This window comes from Eubalaena glacialis, chromosome 15, assembly GCF_028564815.1.
Source record: "Eubalaena glacialis isolate mEubGla1 chromosome 15, mEubGla1.1.hap2.+ XY, whole genome shotgun sequence".
NCBI lineage: Eukaryota > Metazoa > Chordata > Mammalia > Artiodactyla > Balaenidae > Eubalaena > Eubalaena glacialis.
In genome coordinates this window covers 26017705-26037578 of record NC_083730.1, presented here as the reverse complement: position 1 = coordinate 26037578, position 19874 = coordinate 26017705, and the positions used below count along the sequence as shown (strand labels likewise).

At 54.8% G+C, this 19874-nt stretch overlaps 1 protein-coding gene across 5 annotated transcripts in view; it reads left to right on the top strand.

The window, feature by feature from the left end:
- The window catches only part of CTIF (cap binding complex dependent translation initiation factor), a 311678-nt gene extending 292125 nt beyond the window's left edge, over positions 1-19553 (top strand). For all 5 annotated transcript variants that reach the window (XM_061170212.1, XM_061170211.1, XM_061170208.1 and 2 more), the window contains 2 exons: positions 13753-13806; positions 15560-19553. In XM_061170212.1, coding sequence (XP_061026195.1) covers positions 13753-13806; positions 15560-15775 — 270 coding nt within the window. In that variant the 3' untranslated portion in view covers positions 15776-19553. The remainder of the gene's footprint in view (positions 1-13752; positions 13807-15559) is intronic.
- The last annotated feature ends 321 nt before the right edge of the window (positions 19554-19874 follow it).

The following is a 19874-nucleotide window of genomic DNA, read 5'->3' as shown; positions in this document are numbered from 1 at the left end:
AGCGAGCACCTGAGTGCCAGACTAAGCACTTTATCTCCTGCAGCCCAGTCAGTTGGACCTGGTAAGGATGCACTGGTGATACAGAATATTGACGCACATGCTAATTCACCCAAAGAGATTGTCTCAATTTAGAAAGAGTCACCCCATTATGAAAATGTATACTCTGCTAAGGGTAAGGCTCTAAAGCCAAACAAACTTCCAGGTGCCCATTAAACACTCTTATCTCCAACCTTAGACTTGGCAGCGAGTACCTCTGCTGTCCTCAGGCAGCCCAGGCCCTTTTCTCAGCCCAGGCCTGTTTGCCCCTCCGTTTGGATGGCTGCTGCTCTGAGTACAGATGCTAATTATGCCTTGAGCACAGCCCTATTTTTTCTCTGCTTAATCGTCCCAGGCCCAGCTGTCCCTGCCCAGTTGGTCCTTGGTAACCTCCTTGTACCCAAACCCACCACAGAATCAGCTAAGCTCCTTCACCCAAGGGGCAGACCTCCCGGCCAGCTTCTGCCATGTGTCTTCAAACTCTACCCACCTCCTCCACCCCGGGAAGACTGGCACCTCTGCCTGGGGACCAGGCTGCTGCAGGCGTTTATTCTTCATCCAGCTAAAGAGGACATGATCTAAGCAAAGGCTTCTTCAGCATTCTGTGCTTGGGGGCAGAGTAAGAGGCCGGTGTGCCCCTCCCCCAGCTCCTCAAGGCCCCTTGCTGGTTACTTGCGCCCTCCCCACTCCCACCCCCTGCAGAGTCTGGAATTGGTAGGAGGAGCCCCTGGTTAGCTTGGCATACCAAGAAGAACCTTCTGAGAAGCTTCTTCCCAGGCTCAAGACAAGGTGGATTGGCACAGCCCTTCAGATGACCGTGTGCCCATCAGTGAGCAAGGCCGGGCTCCGGGGCTGCAGCGGCCTAGGGCTCTGTGCACAGGGACGCCTTTCCTCGGAAGCCAGTGGATCACCCTCTGTGGCAGTGCCCCTCTCCTGGTCCCCTCTGAGACTGCAGAGAAGTCAGCCCTCTGTCCATACCTACTTTCCCATCACTTCTTCTTTCTGATTAAATTTCTTTGCCTTCATGAAAGGAAACATCTTGCACCCCCAGGATGCATCCTGTCTTCCCGAGGGGCCCACCGTGCTCTGATGTGTTTAAACCCGGGAGAGGGCGGACGGAAAGGCGATGGGTGTGAAGGGGAGGCCTCTCTCAGGGACTCGGGTGGCTAGACAGCAGCTCGGCCACCCGGGAAAGCTCACCCAGGGGAGGAAGGACTGTTTCGCAAGCGAGGCTGGGCAGGCGCTCTGAGCTGGCCCATCGGCCCTGGCACGCGGCTGGGCCTGTTAGGAAATCCAGGAGCCGCTCTGTCTGCTTTCCAGCAGGCGCCACTTCTCTTTCCACTGCTTTGCTCAATTCACGGCCCGGCTCCAGGGCCAGGCTGGCGGGTGGGCGGGCAGGCTGGGAACCCTCTGCCACAGGCCTGGTGCCCGGAAGTGCCCACTCCTGCCTCGGCCCGTGTTAGGGGTCCCCGGGCCTGGGCTGCAGAACTGCGCTGATCAGGCCGGCCGGCTATCGTGGCCATCTCGGGTGGGAGGGCAGGGTGACTCTCGGGGAAGGATTCCAGACTGTTTCCTTCTCTGTTGAGCTCCAACGCCCTTATCTCCTTTCCTGCCAGGCGGGACTCCTCACTAGTCACACAAAAGAAAACCCCACCCAAGACACACAACCCCACACAGGCTTGAAGGAGGAGGGCTTGCGTCTGGTTCCATTCAGGCTACCCGTTTATCAGTCAAGGGAGCAGTAAGTGTACGTTGAGGTCATATCATGTATTTGGTCCAGAAGGGGTGGAGGGGCAGGTTGAAGAGATGAGGCCATCCAAAAAATGGAGCCACCTTGGAGGCTGTCTGAAAGCTCTTGGCCCTGTCAATCAATTGAGATGTTTCTTGGAGGAAAAACAACCCAGGGGAAGGGGGGCAGGCAAAGGACAATTACACAGTTCAGGGGCAATTGGGACAGAGATGGGGGGTCGTTATGGGACTAAGTAGAACAAGGGGTGGGAGATGTGAGTAAGAATAAGCATGCACTGCACAGCCCCTCGCTCTAGCGTCGTGCAGGCATGAGTATTACTCCCCATTCACAGAATATGGGTGTACAGGAATAATAAGTGGAATATGGGAATATAGAAAGCTGAAGCCCCAGGATGTCAGCTGATTCTGCAGTTTACAAGGCTTGTCGCTGTGAGAACTGAAAGTACAGCCCAGGCCATGCAGCTCCTAACTCTGTCCCAGACTTGCTGTTGAGCCTCAGAAGGGCAGTCTACCCCCAGCACATTCAGATTTGCTGTGGGGCTGCGCTTCCTGGAGGCAGGGGGCTGGCCTACTTGACCCCTCAAGTTCTCATTCCAAGCTAGCGGCTGCGGCAGCTTCTACAGGCAAGTTGCTATGGGAACTATAACTTTGAATTTCCTGGCTCTGGGGCTGTGAAAATCACAACCTGAACCTTCCGTTGATGTGGGTTTCTCGATTAATTTCCTGTTTGATTGTTTACTTTAGAGAGCGGAAAATGCCTTTGCAGGCAGCTAGTTCCCTCCACCAAGACGCTTATCACACCCTCCCCGCAAAGCCAGCAAGGTCAAGTCCAGGCCTCAGGTGGGCGGAGGTTGGGGGGCGGCAGAGAGCCAAGGGAAGGGGCCAGGGGCCAGGGGAGGCCCCACTAAGAGCAGATGGCAGCCTGGGCCGCCCTCCCCTTCCCTGCCCTCTCCTTGTGCCGCCCGGGGGTCCCAGCCTGGTGGGCGCCAGGAGAGACTTGTGAGTTCAGAGACTGGCCCCGTGAGGGGTGTCTGCCCACTGTCCCAGGCCTCAGGCCTGGGCCCCAGCCAGCCCAAACCCCTCCCCTTGTCTCAGGGAGCCATTTGATGCTGAGTCAGACGCAAAATACAGTCATTCCTTCAGAGGGGCGTCCAGAGGGTGCTGTCAAGGGGGTGATGGTCCCAGGTGCCACCCAGTGCCTCCAGGCCCGGCACTCCTGGCCAGGCTCCCCCAGAGGAAGCTTGGAGAACAACTGCTTTCCCATCTGCCTCTCCTTCAACCGCTCTCCCCAGGGCCCCGCCAGCAACCTGTTAACATAATTCCGTCCTGTTCCGGCTCCCATCCTTGGAGAGCGGTTCTCGCTGGCAAGCCCAGGTGAGGCCAGGTGAGGCCCTGCGGCAGGCATCCTGATCTGCAGTGATAACCGCCTCTCGCTGGGAGCAGGGCCGCTTTGCCGCCTTCGGAGCCCTTCTCCTCACCCCACCTGCTGAACCCCTCAGAGATGCGCAGGAGCACTTAGGCACCAGGAGGGGATGTGGAACAGGCCAGAGGTGTACTGACTGGTCGGGTGGTGATGGGGGACGGGGGGCTCCCAGCCCCTCAGTGCCCCTTCCCTTGTCTAGGCGACTATTATAAGGTACCCTCCTAATCAGGGCACTTTTGAAAGCGAAAGGAATATTACTAATTATTTGGGATGAACACAAGAACCATCCCAGGCAAACTGGGGTGTGTGGTCACCCCACCTTTTGCTGACCTCTCGCCATTAGTCTTATTTATGTGGGACTTACTCATGGGGCAGCAGTTATGTCCTTTGACTTTGGAGGCAGACTAGACCTGGGTTCCAAAGCCGGTTTTCCATTACCCGTGCACTCGTGGGGAGTTCATTTCACTCTCCATGCCTCAGTTTCTACCGTTATACAACGAGAATAATTACAATGGTATTTAACTCAGATAAACTGGTATAAGGATAAAATGGATTTTAAAACATGCACAAAGTTCAGAGCTTGGCATCTGGAGTCAGCACTCCAAAAAATGTAAGCCAGGTACTGACTGAGGACCCGGAAGGTGTGACTCAGCCCTCAGGAGACCCCTCCTGAAAGGTAAAACATCAGGGCTACCTCGGGCATTTTGTGTTCACCCTTTAAGAGAGATCCATGGACATCAGGGCAGTGAATACAGAAGAGGACAGACAAGGCTTCTAGAAGGAAAGGCAAGGGTATTAAAGGAGAAGCTGGAAGGTGTTGATAGCAGTCACGACCAACGTCCTTGATGTTTCAAACCCCGACGCAGGGTCCCGGGAACTCATGTTTGCAGGGACTACGTGAACAGAACTCGCCTCCTGTCCATGCTACCGGCCAGGGCTTGGCCCCCAAGAGGAGGCATTGGAGCCATGGCCCCGTCCTCTGGCTCTGGTGTCTGCAGAAGGATTCAGTGTCTGCTCTGAGCCCCAGATTACGTTTCCACCCCCTGGGGCCAGCCGTGGGATGAAGCATTCCCCCATGTGACATTTACTGTGGCCACTTTGTACGGGCGGTTTGCAAGCTCTGCAGGAAGGAGGCTAATTATTCCCTCCAGGGCGCCTGGTCCACAGTTAGGGTGCCTGCCCGCCTGCCCGTCTTAGTTAGGAGGGCAGACAGCCAGACCACAGGGCACAAGCTTGGACTGAAGTCCAGTTCAGAACCATGAATTTCCTTGACATCTGACCATAGCTGCCACGCCGGGGCTTCTTATTAGGTTAGTGGAAAAGTGACAGTTGGGGCAAATTCCCCTATCCCGGGGATGTCTGAAATGCAGGCAGTCACAGAATGATGGTAATAAGTAATGAATGTAAAACAGCACTAATCTCCTAGTTGCCCAGACAGACCGGGCAGCGCGAGCATTCCACGGGTACCTATCCACAGCCACACTAGTGCTTCTTGTCTGTTTCAGGGGAATGACAGCCTTTGTCTGATTTAAGGCTAATCCAGGCATCAGTCCTCTCCTCTCTCCCGCATGCTACGCGCTCATCTCTGCCCCTGCTCAAGTCTCTCCCGCTGTACCGACCATTCCCCTGGACCCTGGGCCAGTCTCTTTTTCCTAGCATCCTACCCTTCTTCTCTTCCATAGGCAAGTCCCCCGCCCTGCCCCCAAAAAAAGAGAGACGGAGGAGGAAAGGAGAGTGAGAGACAGAGAAGAAAGAACAGAAACCCCCAAAGAAAAAGCAATGGTCAGCTCTTTCTCTCTCCACTTCCTGACCTCGCTCTGTCTCTCCAGCTCCACATTACCCAGGCTTCCACCCACCGCTCCCTGCGTGAAGTCATCATGGCAAAGGTCGCCTGTGCTCTCCTAATCACCAAATCCAGGGGCCCTGGTCATTGTTCATCTCACTTGACCTCTCTGAGTTTTTGACACTGTTGACCTTGTCGACAAGAAGTGACCTTGACTTCTTAGCACTCCCTTGGCTTCCATGACGTCACGTTTTCCTGCTCTGCCTACTTGCCTGACCACCCTCTTCCTCCTTTGGGGGTTCCTCCTCCTCTGCCGCCCTTATGATGTTGCTGTTTCCGGGTTTGGAGCTCTTACCATCTTCTCTTATTCCACGTCATTCCCCAGGTCGTGTCACACCTGTGGCCTTGACTCACACCTGGGCACTGATAATCACAGATGGCCAGTCTCCCATCTTCCCTGATGACCCGCAAGGATGGTGGACTCGGTATTTCTAACACTGAACTCATTCCTTTTTTCCAGAACCAACTCTTCCTGCCTTCCTAATATCGCTGGTGGCACCACAGTTCATTCCGCTGACAAGCCCCAAACCCGGGGCTTATCCGTCTTCTGCATTGTCCTTTTCCTCACCTTTACTTCTGCCTCCTAAGCTATCTCCTCCCAATGTCCCTGCCCTCACTCGAGCTGCCATAATTTTTCACTGGTCTCCTTGCCTCCAATTCTCCCACCACCCCACCAGCTCCAGTCTACTCTCCACACTGCAAATAGTATCATCCTACTCACCAGTTGAAATTCTTTTCAGTGGCTCTGCATTCCTTTAGGATAAAATCCAAACCCAGTAGCATGGCATCTAGAGCCCTTTAGGATGTGGCCCTGGCCTTCTTTATCATCATATGCTCTCTCTCCCCCAGCACCGTATATTTTAGCCTCTTGAAATACTTGTTATTCACCAGTGCACTCCATTAGTTCACCTTTTTTTTTTTTTTTTTTTTTGCTGTTGTGCATATGCCATGTGCTGCCGCTTATGGCACATGCCTGGCGTGTTCTCCACCACCACCATTCCGTCCCATGCTCCAACCCCATATACCTAGCGCAATCTCTCTGTTTCCCCCTACTAGACTCTAAGTTACAAGTTTTATTCTCCTTGTTATCCAGATACTTACACAGTGTTTAGTACATAGTAGGTGTTCCATAAATGTTGTTGAAGGACAGCTGGCTGGCTGAATGGATGGCTGGATGGTGAGTGGGTGAGAGGGTAGATGGGTAGATGGGAAGATGGATGAAAGGATGAGTGGGTGGATGGAAGGTTGGATACATGATGTGTGGGTGGATAAAAGAATGGATGGCTAAATGGATGCATTGGTGGATGGATGCATGCATGCATGCATGCATGCATAGATGGATAGATGGTGGCCAATGCAGAAAAAGAATAGGTAAAATCAATTCAGTTTTGTGAAGGCCCGGATTGATTATCATCACAAATCAACAAAATTAAGAATTATGAGCTCCAACCAGCAAAGTAAGAATTAGCTAATGTGGGAGAAATTAAAATAATTCGCCAAGAAAGAGGATGCTGACCTAGGGCTTCTAAGCACTTTCTAGTTCTTCCCAGACTTACTGTCTGTCTGGCTTGTGTAAGGAAGTCACGGAACTACTGAACCTCGGTTTCTCTGTCTATTAAGCAGAGATAATAATGCCTGTGTGCTTTCCCTGTCTCCACAAGAGTGTCACGGGGATAAATGGGATGGTACATTACAAAGTGGGTCGAGATCTTCAGGAAAGATACATGTTTACGAAGATATACATTTAATAACAATAATAACACCTTGCATTTGAATCAAGCTTTGCACTTTTCAGAACTCTTTCACATGCATTATCTCCACTGACTCTCAAAACAATTCTAGGCAAGTATTATCCCCATTCTCAAGTGAGGAAACTGAAGTGCAGAGTGAGTAAGTGGCATGCCCGGAGTTACTCTTAGTGAATAGAAGCCAAACCTTCTGCACGTTTTTGATGACAGCCTCTTGTGGCTAGATTATCTACTTCCCTGCCTCCCTGAAGAGACCCAGATGTAATTGACCCTCTTCTTGAAGATTCAAGGTCATTATCAGGAGCTGTCCTCTAGACTCAGCTGTAGATGCCGGTGCAGGTCCACCAGAGGCACAGGGTGGAGATGCCCTGACTCGAACCTGAGGGCCCTCCTGAGATGCAGGTGGCCCTGTGCAGCTCCTCGCCCCGGCCACCATGCTAGACCATGTGCCACGCATCGGGGCCATCTCCTCTGGCTCTGCCTCATTCTTCTCCGTCTCCCCATCTCTCCACTGTCAAGGCTTGTGCCCATCACTGTGGCTTCCTCAGCCTCTGGAGACCTGCACCTCCCACTCTTGCTTCTTCTTTTTCTCTCTCCTCTTCCCACGACTTCTTCCATGCTTGCAGGGTATCCTGCCACTGCCCTTCTGTAGGCCCAGCCAGCCAATCAGAGCTCTGGGTTTGTTCCCCAGCAAACCAGCCAATCACATGCACTCTGAAATCTCCTCACTTTTGCTCCTTTGTTGCTGCACCCAGCCTACCCTTGACTACCTGCAAAAGAGGGGCTCCTGCAGGTGGGGACTTGCTGAGCTTTTACTGTGGCTGCACTAGGCTGTTTGGGTTTGTTCTACCAGGGTTGAACCAAGCTCTTGGTGAGCTGAGGTGGTTGGGGGAGCTGGGGGGGGGCTAGAAGAAACTGTGATCTCCAGCGCTCGCTCCCCTCCCACACAGGAAGACGGCCCCAGGGTCCCTCCATCAGCACCCTCTTTCCCTCCCCACAGGGTGGCATCCCAAGCAACCAGCCTGGCTGCACTGTGGGCACACCTTGGGCGGCATAGCCCTGCCCTGGCTTCCTTCCCCGCGGGGACTCCGAAGTGCTCCCACCAGGCTGCCTTTCTCCCTTTGCTGTCCAGCCGCCCACAGCCTGACTCCAAGCACCTTGGCCTCTCCCCGAGGGAGGATATGAAGGGTGTGCCCACAACAAGTCTCCGGCAGAGACAATAGGACAGGAATGCATTAGCTTCCGAACAAACACTGTGTGGGCTCGCACAATTGCCTTGGATTCTCGTCCAAGAAACACATTTCGCTGTTCCAGGGTGCCTGCCCCGGCCCGCCCACACTCCTTTCTGTGCCAGAGACTTTGATGAGTGGGCTGCTCCTCCCCCCCCCCCCGGGGGCCTTCAGCCCCCAGGTCGGCAGCCCTGTCTCCTCCATCCGTACAGCTTTTCTTCCAAAGAGCGATAGCAGAGAAGAGAGACAGTCCTGTCCAGGCAGAGAATGGCCTGCCCACCAAAGAGTACCTGCTCCCTGCCACTGCTTTTAAACCATTTTTAAATCGTGGTTTTAAAAAAAGCAAGCATAAGATTGACCATTTTAGCCATTTTAAAGTGCACAGTTCAGTGGCATTAAGCACATTGACATTGCTGTGCAGCCATCACCACCATCCGTCTCCAGAACTTATTCATCTTGCAAAACTGAAACTCTGTCCCCATTAAACACGAACTCCCTAGTCCCTCTTCCTCAGCCCCTGACAACCACCATTCTACTTTCTGTCTCTATAAATTTGTTCCAGGTCCCTCATATAAGTGGAGTCCTACAATACTTGGCCTTTTGTGACTGGCTTATTTCACTCAGCATAAGGTCTTCAAGGTCCGTCCATGTCGCAGCATGTGATAGGATTTCCTTCCTTTTTAAGGCTGAATAACATTCCGTTATGTGGATGGACCACACTTAGTTTATCCATTCATCCATCAGTGGACGCTTGGGTTGCTCCCACCCCTTGCCTGTTGTGAATCATGCTGTTGTGAACACGGGTGGGCAAGAATCTGTTCAAGTTGCCACTACTTTCTGAGAGTTGCTTGGAGTTAAATGAAGCGTTGTCTCCAGAAGACCCCAAATAGAACACGCATAAACAACAGAGTGGGCCCCCTCAGTGTACCAGCAGGGATTCATTTATCCAGAAACTGGCTGTCTTTTAGGAAAGCAAGCCATGAAGAAATGGAACACAAAACAGGGAAGTTTTGGCCAAGACAGAAAAGAGTGGAAAGGTCTTGCCCTTGGACACTGCCCACAAAGAGCAAGTCAAGGACGGATTCCTGAGAAGCCGTTGATCACCCAGAGGCACCGGAGCCTCTCAGAGTGACACTGACAGGGGTCCTGGCGAGGGAGCCCCGTAGCGTGTGTCAAGTGCTCCCCGGGGTAAGGCCAGCTGGCCTCTCGTTCCACCACACAGAGCAGCAAGGTGGGACTTCCCAGCTGTGATGATGGGGGGCTGAGGGGACGTCCTCTCTGCAGCCCTTCAGCTCTAAGGCTCCAAGGGTCCACCCTCTAAAGCTGGCAACGGACAGGCCGAGATAGCGTTTGGGGGAGATTAGGACGTGGTCTGCAGCACCCACTCCCCTCCCGAACGCTGCATCCCAGCAACTGCAAAGGAAAAGTACAGTGAAAGTCTCCCAGTCCTCCCCCACTTCCTTGAGAAAACCCAGCAGGCCGTTTGCGAGAGGGCCTATCACTCGATGTGATGCTTGGCTTAACACAGACTTTCCCAAACAACCAGTGAAAGATAAGGTTGGAGGAGAGGCTCTGGGGTGAGAGCCTGCCCACAGCCCTGCTTGAGAGTCCCCACCCTGAGTCTGTCCCCCCAGAGCCCAGAGCCCCCCAGGGAAGGAGCAGGCCTGCGGGGGTTTGGGTGTGCAGAAGGGAGGAGGTAGTCCACTCACTAAGATGCGGGGAAGGAAAGAAGAACAGGAAGCCCTGGACCAGCTCTGCAGTTCTGAACCGTCACCGGGGAGCAGACGGCGGGCAGGCGGGCCTCGGGCCATAGAAGGAAAGAGGAGACACCTGCTCGTGCGGGCACAGTGCCGGCAGGAGCACGAGGCTCCGCGAGGCTGTCCACGCAGGCGGGCAGAAGTCGGAAGGCCACTTGGAGGGAGAAACAGTCACATTTCAGAGCATCTAGTACTTGTCCGGCCCCGGCTGTTCATAGTATTTCCCATTATGTTACCTCCCATGTCCCGAAGCTCCAGGACCCCTAAGAAGCTGGTCTCAGAACGGAACATGATCCCAGGTTCATCTCAATTTCCCGTGACAGGCATTACTAGCACCTATTATGTGTCAGCCAACATGCTAGGTGCATCCAGAGCAGGACCCCTTTCTTCCTTCCCATAAGCTCCCAGTTCTGCCTGCTCCCCTCATCCCCAAATGGCTGCCACCACCCACTCTGTCTCTGGGAGTTCCCTTCCCACCAGATACCCCACTTTCCCCCTTTCTTGTGATTTCTGCCAGCAATTTTTATTTTAAGGTTTCTCTTCCTGCTAAGCACTATGGGAAACCTATGCAGGAACAAAGTTACCATCAGAAAGAAGTCCCAGCAAACCTCACAGAGTTCTCTTAATATTTGTCCTCATGTTCTGTGCAGAGTCAGTGGGGCTATGCCCACCTTCCCCCCGAGACAGTCAGGCCCCTCCAAGTCCTGGAACCAGCCCCTCCCAGAGCAGGTTGCGTTGGATGCTGGACCAACCCGTGGTCCAGTACCCATGACTCGGTACGCCTGCTGCAAGGTGAGTCACCTCCCCCCAGCTTTTTCCAGAACCTGCTTCCTGGGTTTTCTAGATGAGAGAGGTCCTTCCTAGTGTGACCCCCAGAATTCCCCCAGACACTGACTCAGTGGAAGCTTCCCTTGGCTCCCCTTGAGGGTCTGCAGCCCTGCGGGGCAAGAAAACTCCAGAAGCAGACACCGGCATGAGGAGGAGGGTAGACAGCTCTGTGCTGCAGAGTATTCCTCTGTGCAAACGTATCATCATAATTTAACCAGTCCCCTTGTTGGTAGCCATTCAAGCTATTTGCAAAAGTGCAGCAAAAACCTTATATCCATGTCATGGTGCATATGTGGGCAGCGGGGGGCACGTGTGGAATAAACTCCTGGAAGTAGTATCGCTGCTCAGAGGGTTTGTACACTTGTAGTGTTCATAGTTATCACCAAATTGCCATTTAGAGAGTCATACCAACTTCTGTTTCCACAAACACTGTACGTTTGCAGACGCATTGATTATCATTTTGTGCCGTGTCTGCTCTGACAGGAGAAGTCTGTGGGGTGGAGCTATCCAAGTCCCGCTCACTGTCGCCTTTTCAAGCGCGTGCACTGGGGTGAGTTGCCCTGGGGCTGCGGCTCAAGGTTAGTCCCTCCTCACTTGCAGACCCTCCCAGCTGGGTGGGTTTTCTCCCTGCTACTCAAGGCATATTTGTTAACAAATACTTCCAAGTGCTTACTATGTGCCAGGCACTGTGCCAGGTGCCGGGGAGAGAATGGACCAAACAAGCCTTGCCCTCCTGGAGCTTGTCTTCCCTTGGGGAAGACAGCAGACAAACAAATAGATTGTATGTCAGGGGTGAGAGCTGCTGTGGAGAGAAGTAAGCCAGGAGGTGAACGGCGGGATCACTTACACGCAGGCCGGTCAGGGAATCCCTGGTGGATGAGGTGATGTCGGGGCAGAGCCCTGAGTAAACTGAGGAAGGAAGGTCTGCAGACAGGTGGTGGCTGAGAATTCCTGGGTGACAAGAGCACAAAGGCCCAGAGTCAGAAGTGTGTCAGTGGGCAGAGCGTGCCCACCAATGGCCGTCAACGCCTGTCACTGCATGGCCGACACTGTTACCTTCCCTGGGTTGTCCCTTGCTCTCCACCAACTCATCTTTTGAGCAGCCTGAGACCTACCTCTGCTCCTTCATCCCCAAATGATTTCTTTTTCGGTGTGTCTACTGTGGGACCAGTTAATGCCCAGCCCTGCAGAGATACGAAGAGGAAGGAGGCCTGGTCCCTGAGAGCATCTCTGGTCAGAGCAGCCCACACTGATCGGGCCCCTGGACTCATTTGACATTTAATACATACATCTTCAGCCCCCCTGATGTGACCGCTTGTGGCTTCTGCTGGGGGAGACCCTGGGCTGGGTGGATGGCTGCAATATGACAGGAGAAGGGGGAAGTTAAGGAGGGTGTGCGGAATTTGGATTTCAAGTCTGCAGTGAGAACAGTCCCCGGGTTGTGTGTGATTTCACCCTCCTTGAATGCATCATGCCCAGATCAGAAACCTTGACTCTAGTTCTCGGTTAGTGGACAAGGAAGCTGACCCTAAAAATGCCTTCCTCTTGTGTTCTCTCCTTACCCTCTGCCCTTCCTTTAAAACAAAAAACAAAAACAATGCATAAATCATATCGACCCACATTTATCGAATCCCTACTGTTGCCAGGAGCTGTGCTAGGTGTTAAAGGGCAGCAGAGATGAACGTCACACTGCCCTGCCTTCAGGAAGCCACAGTTCACACTGGAAGATGTCTTGCCACTTGTGTGGAATGCTGAGTGGTGGGAAAGCCAGGGGGTGCTCGGGAGTGAGAAACAGGAGCGGGCACCATGGGCTGGAGTGACCCAGAAGTCTCCATGGAAAGCTGGAAAGTGACCTGGGAAAAAATGGGGGAAAAGGCAGAAAATAACAAATATTGGTGATGCTGTGGAAAAATCAGAACTAGACACTGCTGGAGGGAATGAAAAATGGCACAGCCACTGTAGAAAAGAGTTTATCGGGTCCTCAAACAGCTAAATGTGGAGTTACCACATGACCCAGCAATTCCGCTCCTAGGTGCGTACCCAAGAGAGATGAAAACCCATGTCCACACAAAAACTCGTACACAAGTGTTCATAGCTGCCTTGTTCACGAGAGCCAAAGAGTGGAGACAGCCCAAATGTCTATCAATGGATGAGTGGATAAACAAAACGTGGTGCATCCATACAGGGGAATATCTTCCAACCCCAAAAAGGAATGAAGAACTGACACAGGCTACAACATGGATGAACTTCAAAAACATTATAAGTGGAAGAAGCCATTCACAAAAAAATCACGTATTATATGATTCCATTGTATAGAATGTCCAGAATAGGTAAATCTATAGAGATTAAGGACATTAGGGGTTGCCAGGGGGTGGGGGGGGAAGGGGACTGACCGCTAATGGGTACAGGTTTCTTTTGGGAGCCATGAAAATATTCTAGAGTTAGTAGTGATGGTCGCACAACCTTGTGAATCTAAAAGTCACTGAATTGTATGCTTAAAAATGGTGAACTTGATGTTACGTGAGTTATGTCTCAATTTAGAGAGAGAGGGAGAGAGATTGAAAGAATGAAATGCAGCACATAGAGGAAAGCCTGGACGGGGGGTGGCCAGCCCCAGTGCTGAGCCTCCTGGCCGTGGCCTTGGTCAGGAAGCAATTCCGGCCTCTGGAACGGTCTGCATGGCTTTGCAGGCTCACAGTGCTGGGCCCGTGGAGAAGACTGCTGTGATTTCTGCAAGTCCTCCTATAGCCAGGGCCCAGGAGCACCTGAGACCATGGCTGAGCCCCTCTCACTAATCAGGAAATCTACGCGAGTTTCATTTTTGCTGACCAGCTGCTCATAGCGGATGATCCCAGCATGCTTGCCGTTGCCTTCAAACCCACCCGCGGCCTTGCTCTGCCGTGGCCTCTAGTCAAGCCCTCTGACCTGGCCGGGACGCCCACGCTCCGTGACTACGGCGGTCCTCTAGCTGCTTAGATCCCGTCAGAGAAATCACTGCTTCCTGGGGCAGTGCTCCTGCTGCCCTCCGGCCTTGGTGGGCTGCCTCTCTGGCCCGCCCCTTGGAGATGCTTGTTCTGGGCTGCAGGGGGCTGAGAGCAGCGCACCACCCTAAGCGGAATTCTCTGCCGCTCTCTTCCAGCTCTTGCAATCTCAGGATGTGAAGGAAGATGCTGTCCTGTGCTGCTCAATGGAGGTAAGCAGCGTGGCTTAGACACCTCCCACCTCAGACCCTGTGCGTCCCTCTCGCCTTAACAGTTGTGGGGGCTCAAGGACCACTGGAGGCATCCACGGGTCCAGGGCAAGGGCGTGTCGAGCGGGGCTGGTGGCGGATGGCTTCCTGAGTGGATGTGGACTTCTGCTGGAGGAGAGGGAACTGCCGGTTCTCTGGCGGGAAGGATGGAGTGCTAGCATCGTCCACTCTCCCTCTGCCCCCAAGACCACCTCCTCGTCGGCCAGGTGCGCCACACAAATGACTTAGGAGATTCTAGGTGATGCCCTGCCCCCACATATCTCCTTTGGTGTGGGGTTTGGGAGGAGGTGCTGAGGCTTGAACCCCCAGGTTGGCACCATCTGCTTCCAAGCAGCCCCCATGGGAGGTCCCACTCCTGTTCCCAAGGTGTGGCCACTGCTCTCCGCGATCTTCCTTCAGACGCTTGACTTTGGCCCAGTTACAGGGACAAAGCTGTGCCTTCAGAAAACAGTCCAAGGGGACTTCCCTGGCAGTCCAGTGGTTAGGACTCTGCGCTTCCTCTGCTGAGGGCACAGGTTCGATCCCTGGTCGAGGAACTAAGATCCTGCAAGCCACACGGTGTGGCCAAAAAAAAAAAAAAGAAAGAAAACAGCCCAGGGACATTCAGAGTGGAGTGTGGTGAGGAGAGGGGCTTCCAGGGCCCACACCCAGGGCACGCCGGGGCTCCAGCTGGGTACCCTGCACGGGGCTCCAGGCAGGGGAGATAGGAGAGGAGGAGAAAGCATGGTCCCTGCCTCCAGACAGCTTGTGGTCTGGCTAGAGATAGAGACCTCTGTCACATGCACAGAGTGGATGGGACGGTGTAGAGAATAAATATGGGTACAGAGCATGCATCCCTGAGGAGTTAGGGGAGAGGTCAGAATGGGCCAGAAAGGTCAGGGAAGGTTTCGTGAAGAAGGCAGAGCCTTGAAAAAATGGGTGGGCTGAGGCTGGAGGTGGAGCAGAGACAGGGACTTAGATTATAGGGAGAGGAGCTGCAGGGGCTGCCGGCCGAGGGTGCGCTGATCCAGAGGATCGGGGCTCCTTCTTCCTAAGGGGGCTTTTCGAGATGACCAGGGGCCTCTCTTGGGGGCAGGCCCTCTGGCTGGCCTTCTGGCCCAGTTCATATTTCTCTCCTCCCCTTCATGTCACAAGTGTGGGCAGGAGTCAGTTCTGGGGGTATGTAGGTGCGATTGGGGGCAGGAGAGAAGGAAAGAGAGAAACAGGAGACCTCATCCCTGCTCTCAGGTTCCACACGGACACATGCAGGTAATAATGACCAAGTTCGTTTCCAGAGAGACATCCCAGCAAGTGAAAATTGACACGGTGCCACCTGATCACTCTTGAAGGAAGCAGGTCACACAGCCATTGAGGTTGTGGGCGATAGTCAAAGGCTTCCTGTAGGAGGGGAGGCAAGTGGATGAAGGGAGAAGCAGCGTGTTCCTGGTGAGGACTCTTTGCAGCCCTGGGCAGCAGGCAATATTCTGACCCCTCTTATTCCTCCGGAAGATTGGGTATTAAATGTGGGCTCTCACATTGGCTGTGTCCACCCTCCACATTCTCCATCCTCCTGCCCTGTGGCATAGAGGCCTGGGCCTGCACCTTCCTGGGATAATCCAGCTATTTCCCGTTCCTGCCCCCAGCACCCCTAACCAAGGTGGGTCAGGAGCCCTTTCAGGGCCCAGCTCACGTCCTAACCCCACTTCTCTGCCCGCAGCTGCAGAGCACAGGCCGACTGCTGGAGGAGCAGCTGCCCGAGATGATGGCGGAGCTCCTGGCCAGCGCCCGCGACAAGATGCTGTGCCCCTCGGAGTCAATGCTGACCCGGTCCCTGCTGCTGGAGGTCATCGAGCTCCACGCCAACAGCTGGAACCCTCTGACGCCCCCCATCACGCAGTACTACAACAGAACCATCCAGAAACTGACAGCCTGACAGCCAGGGGGCCTGGCGGGTGGCCCGAGGGCAGCTGGGGCCCTGGTGCACAGAGCCAGATGGACAGGCGGGAGGACAGGGGTGGCCCTGCCGGCAGAAAGAAATGGGGAGGAAGGCAAGCAGAGCCGGTGGCCAGTATGGAGCCAGACGGGGAAGGGACCAAAGCCCTAGGAGGAGCGCCCCCCTACCCGAGCCCCCCAGCCCGAGCATGCGGCAGCTCACACCAGTAAGGGAAGCATGTTTCTTCCTCACGGTGGCCCGGCCCTCCCCCTCCTCACTCCCACTCCTCCCCACCTCCTCCCATGCAACATGTCCCCGGCAGGGCTGTGTGCAAGGGGTTCATCTCTGCGACTCCTTAGAGGCCTTGGCAGCCCGCACGCAGGGTACAGCTTGGGTCAGAAAGGACCTCAGAAGGCTGAAAAAGTGGGTCGGGGACGGGCTTGCATTGTTCCCGCATGCTGTCAGCCGCAGTCGCCAACTGGCAGCAGGCGACGTGTAGCAGATGTCCGGGAGGACAAAGGCAGGCACGGTCCCCACCAGCCGCCCGTAATTGACGGCCTTTGTCCTTACGGCCGGGCTGGGGGACAGAGGCGGTCTCCTCTAACCTTCATGCTCCACCCTCCCCACTTCCAGCCTCCTCCCTTCAGCCCCCAAGCTGCAGGCCCAGGGGGCCGGGGGCGGGCCCGGGGCCTGGAGGGGAGATGGAGTTTTTCGTTCTACTTGCACTCTTTTGTTTCATTGTGTTTTATTTTTTCAAAAGTCAGCTGCTTTGAAGTCTCCTCTCTCAACGCAAAGGGCCCGCAATGTGATCACACAGTCAGCACCGCGAGGATCCCCTGATTAGAGGGAGATCAAACCCGGCCCCCTCTGGAAGGATTCTAGCCACAGACAGCTTGCCAGTAGCCAATTAGGGTAATTGGAAACTTCTGCCCCGACAGGGGAACCCGCTGGAACCCTGTGCCCCTCAGCCCCCAGCTTCCAGTACCTCCGTTCTCTCTTTTTCTAGCTTCCTCCCTCAAAGGGCTGATACTGTCGCTGCTGGGAAAGCATTAAACCCGTCCTGCCCCGGGGCCTTATAGTGAACCGGGCTCAGAACCAGGCTGGCGAATTAAAACCAAAATGCCCAGTGATGCTTGCCCGCTCCACACACAGGTCTTGTCCCAAGCTCTCACTGGAGGGAGAATTGGGGGGCCCCGCAGGGCTCCCCAGGGCTAGCTAAATGGGCTGTGTCCATGCCCTAGCCGATAGCCACAGTCTGTGCCCCGGGAGGGCTGTGGCACTGCAGCCCCAAGGCTGTCGGGAAAGGGGGAATTCATTGAGTCGTGGGGACCATCAGGAGACCCAGCAAGCCACCAGCTTTCCAGGCTGGGAACAAGGCTGGGGGTTCTTGGAGGGGCCAAGTCCTGGGAGCAGCTCCTTCTCTGATGGCTAGAAAGGAGGATGCGTGTTGGGCCCTGGGAGGCTGGCTTCGGGTTGTCACTGGTGTCCGCACAGCCCATCTCCTGGTCTGGAGCCCACGCGTTGATGAGCCCCTGGAAAGCGACCTCAGAGCCCAGCATCTTCCTCACTTGCCCCTTGGTTGAGGCCAGTCCTTCTCTGGGTCACCTTGGAGGCCCGCTGGTTGCCTGGTCCGGTCAGGCTGGAGGAAATTCCCTTTGTTGAGTCTAGGAGAGCAGGCAGGTGGGGTGGGGAGCAGCTTCCTCCGTACTTCCTGGCTTTCCCCACCAGCTGCCACCTGCCTGCAGTCCCCAAAAAGAGCCTGTTGGGGACAAGGCATGGGGGCACGGTTTACCTGGAGTGGGTCGGTCACCTCTGCCAAGGAGCCCACGCTGCCCCTGGCCTCTGCCTTCTCCCTCCCGGACCCTTCCTCTCAAGCTTCTCCTCACTGCCTTTCCTCCTCAGCCTACACCTCTGGCTCAGCCTGGGACCCAGGGACCCCAGAGGCCCCACAAGAGGCCTTGAGAGAAGAGCCGGGCTGATGTTAGGATGCTCAGAGAGGGCACCAGGGAAATCATGGTCCCGAGGAGTCGGCAGCCCAAGCCAGGCAAGCAGCCACGCCCTGGCAGCCCTGAGAGAGCCGCACCTGGGCTGAAATGGGCCTTGCTTCCCTCGAGTGGGGGGGAGGTGTGTGTGTGTGCGTGTGTGTGCGTGCACGCGTGCGCGGGCATACACGAGCACATCTACTGAGAATGAAGCAGGGCCCTGGAAGAAGAGAGAGGCCTGCGAGTGAGGTCGAAAGTCGAGGAGGCAGGGGAGGGGGTCTCCCACCCCTACCTTGGGCTCAGAGAGTGAGCTTTGTGAAGGGGCCCCAGATACCACGGACTCAGGGGGCTGACGTCCCCTCGAAAGCCAAGCAAGTAGCATCTTGGGCACTGTGAGCCTAATGCCCTTCCTCTTAACAGCCTTCCTTGGTGGTCTTGCCTCACGGCCAACCCCTCCTTGACTGTTAGGACCAGAGCGGGAAGAAGCGAGGTATAAATATGTAAACATATATAAATATATTTTTAATTACGTGTCGTGTCACCGTGGCTCCAGACATATGGTTTGCCTAGTATATTCCATTGCTTGAAAGCGCTTCCTGGCCGATCCGAATAACAATTTAAGCTGTTCTTCTAAATGTGGGTTGCTGCTACTTTTTCAGACATGGAAGGAAAACATTAAAAAAAATTTTTTTTTTTAAGGAAATAACAGTAAAGCCTAAAATCTGAGACACTGAGGCAGCTTCCCACGGGAGACTACTCAGACAGGAACTGGGGGGCAGAGGCGGGCGCCCCCAGACCTCTGCCCCCTCCCCAAGCCAGATCCCCCCTGCTGAGTGAGGGAGGCCATATCCAAGTTGACCTCTGAATGTATTTGATGGGAGGCTAAACTGGATATTGCGTTTCTAACGCTTGCGTGGCTTTCCCTCCTCGCCTGTGGCTTCCTTGGCACAGAAGAGGCAAAGTCCAGCCATCTGATGCGGGTCCTGTCTCGGTCTCTCCCCCGACAGTCAAGACGAGGTAGTCATTGTTTTCCTCTCAGGCAGCAGGCCTGCTCCTGCTCCCATGGCCTTGTGGCTTTGCCTAAGCTCTGGGACCGCAGCCCCAAGAAGGCCCCCAGCCTCCCCTGGACAAGGCGGGACCCCACCATCCTCCACGAGAGTGTGCACCCCCAAACCCACCTTCGTCTGCTCGTCCTTCCTTAACCAGTCTGTACACCTTTAAAGTTTGGGGATCGTCCTGTCCATCCATGTAAATGTAAATGTTGGCCGAGTCGGTATTTATTCTAATTTTTATTTTATTTTATTTTCCCTGAGGGATGGGGAGGGGGGTGTGGGAAACGTACCACTGATCACGCCCTGGGCAGCTGCAGGGGCGGGGGCCCAGACAGCCAGGCCGCCGCAAGAGCAGCCCCAAGGGGCTGCCCAGACGCCAAGCCCCAGTCTCTTATCTGGCATCAGAAGCCGGCCAGTGTTCCTCGTCCAACAGACTGTCCGGCCTGCCCATGGAGTCCTGTCCCTCAGCTGCCAGCACTCTGTTGGGAAACCTCAGGCTGGGCCTTTGAGGATGCAGATCAGAGAAATGGCAACTTTCCTCTGCTCGGGACACTTGCACAGAAGGGCTGCCCGCTTCGCCCGAGCCAGCTGGGAGCCTGGTGACGGGTCCTACCTCCCCGGAGCAGGGGCCTGGGGCTTCCCGCCAAAGCTGCACCAGAATCCTGCTCATGCGACCACCTTCCTTCCCTCGGTATGTCCTGCTTTCCAGCTGAACCCAAACTACAAGTGGGTTTAAAAAATAAACCACACCAAAAACAAAAATGCCCTGAATCTGTGTTCTTTGTGTGTTTGGCAAAGGAAATCTCTCCCAAAGGCTTTTGTGCCTCAACAGGTGCTGGCAGAGGCCTCAGAGGAGCCCCTACCCAGGTGATGATTCCCCACGGTTGGGCCACTGTGGGGAGGGGGCGCCTGGGGGCTGGGGAGGGTGGGGGAGGAGTGGTCCAGGATACCATGGGTGAAGGAGACGTATACCCCCTCCCTCCCAAGCTTGGGAACTGTGGCCTATCCAAGGTGGAGGATTAAGCCAGTCCTGCACAAAATCACTTTTCCGCTAAAGATTTGGTT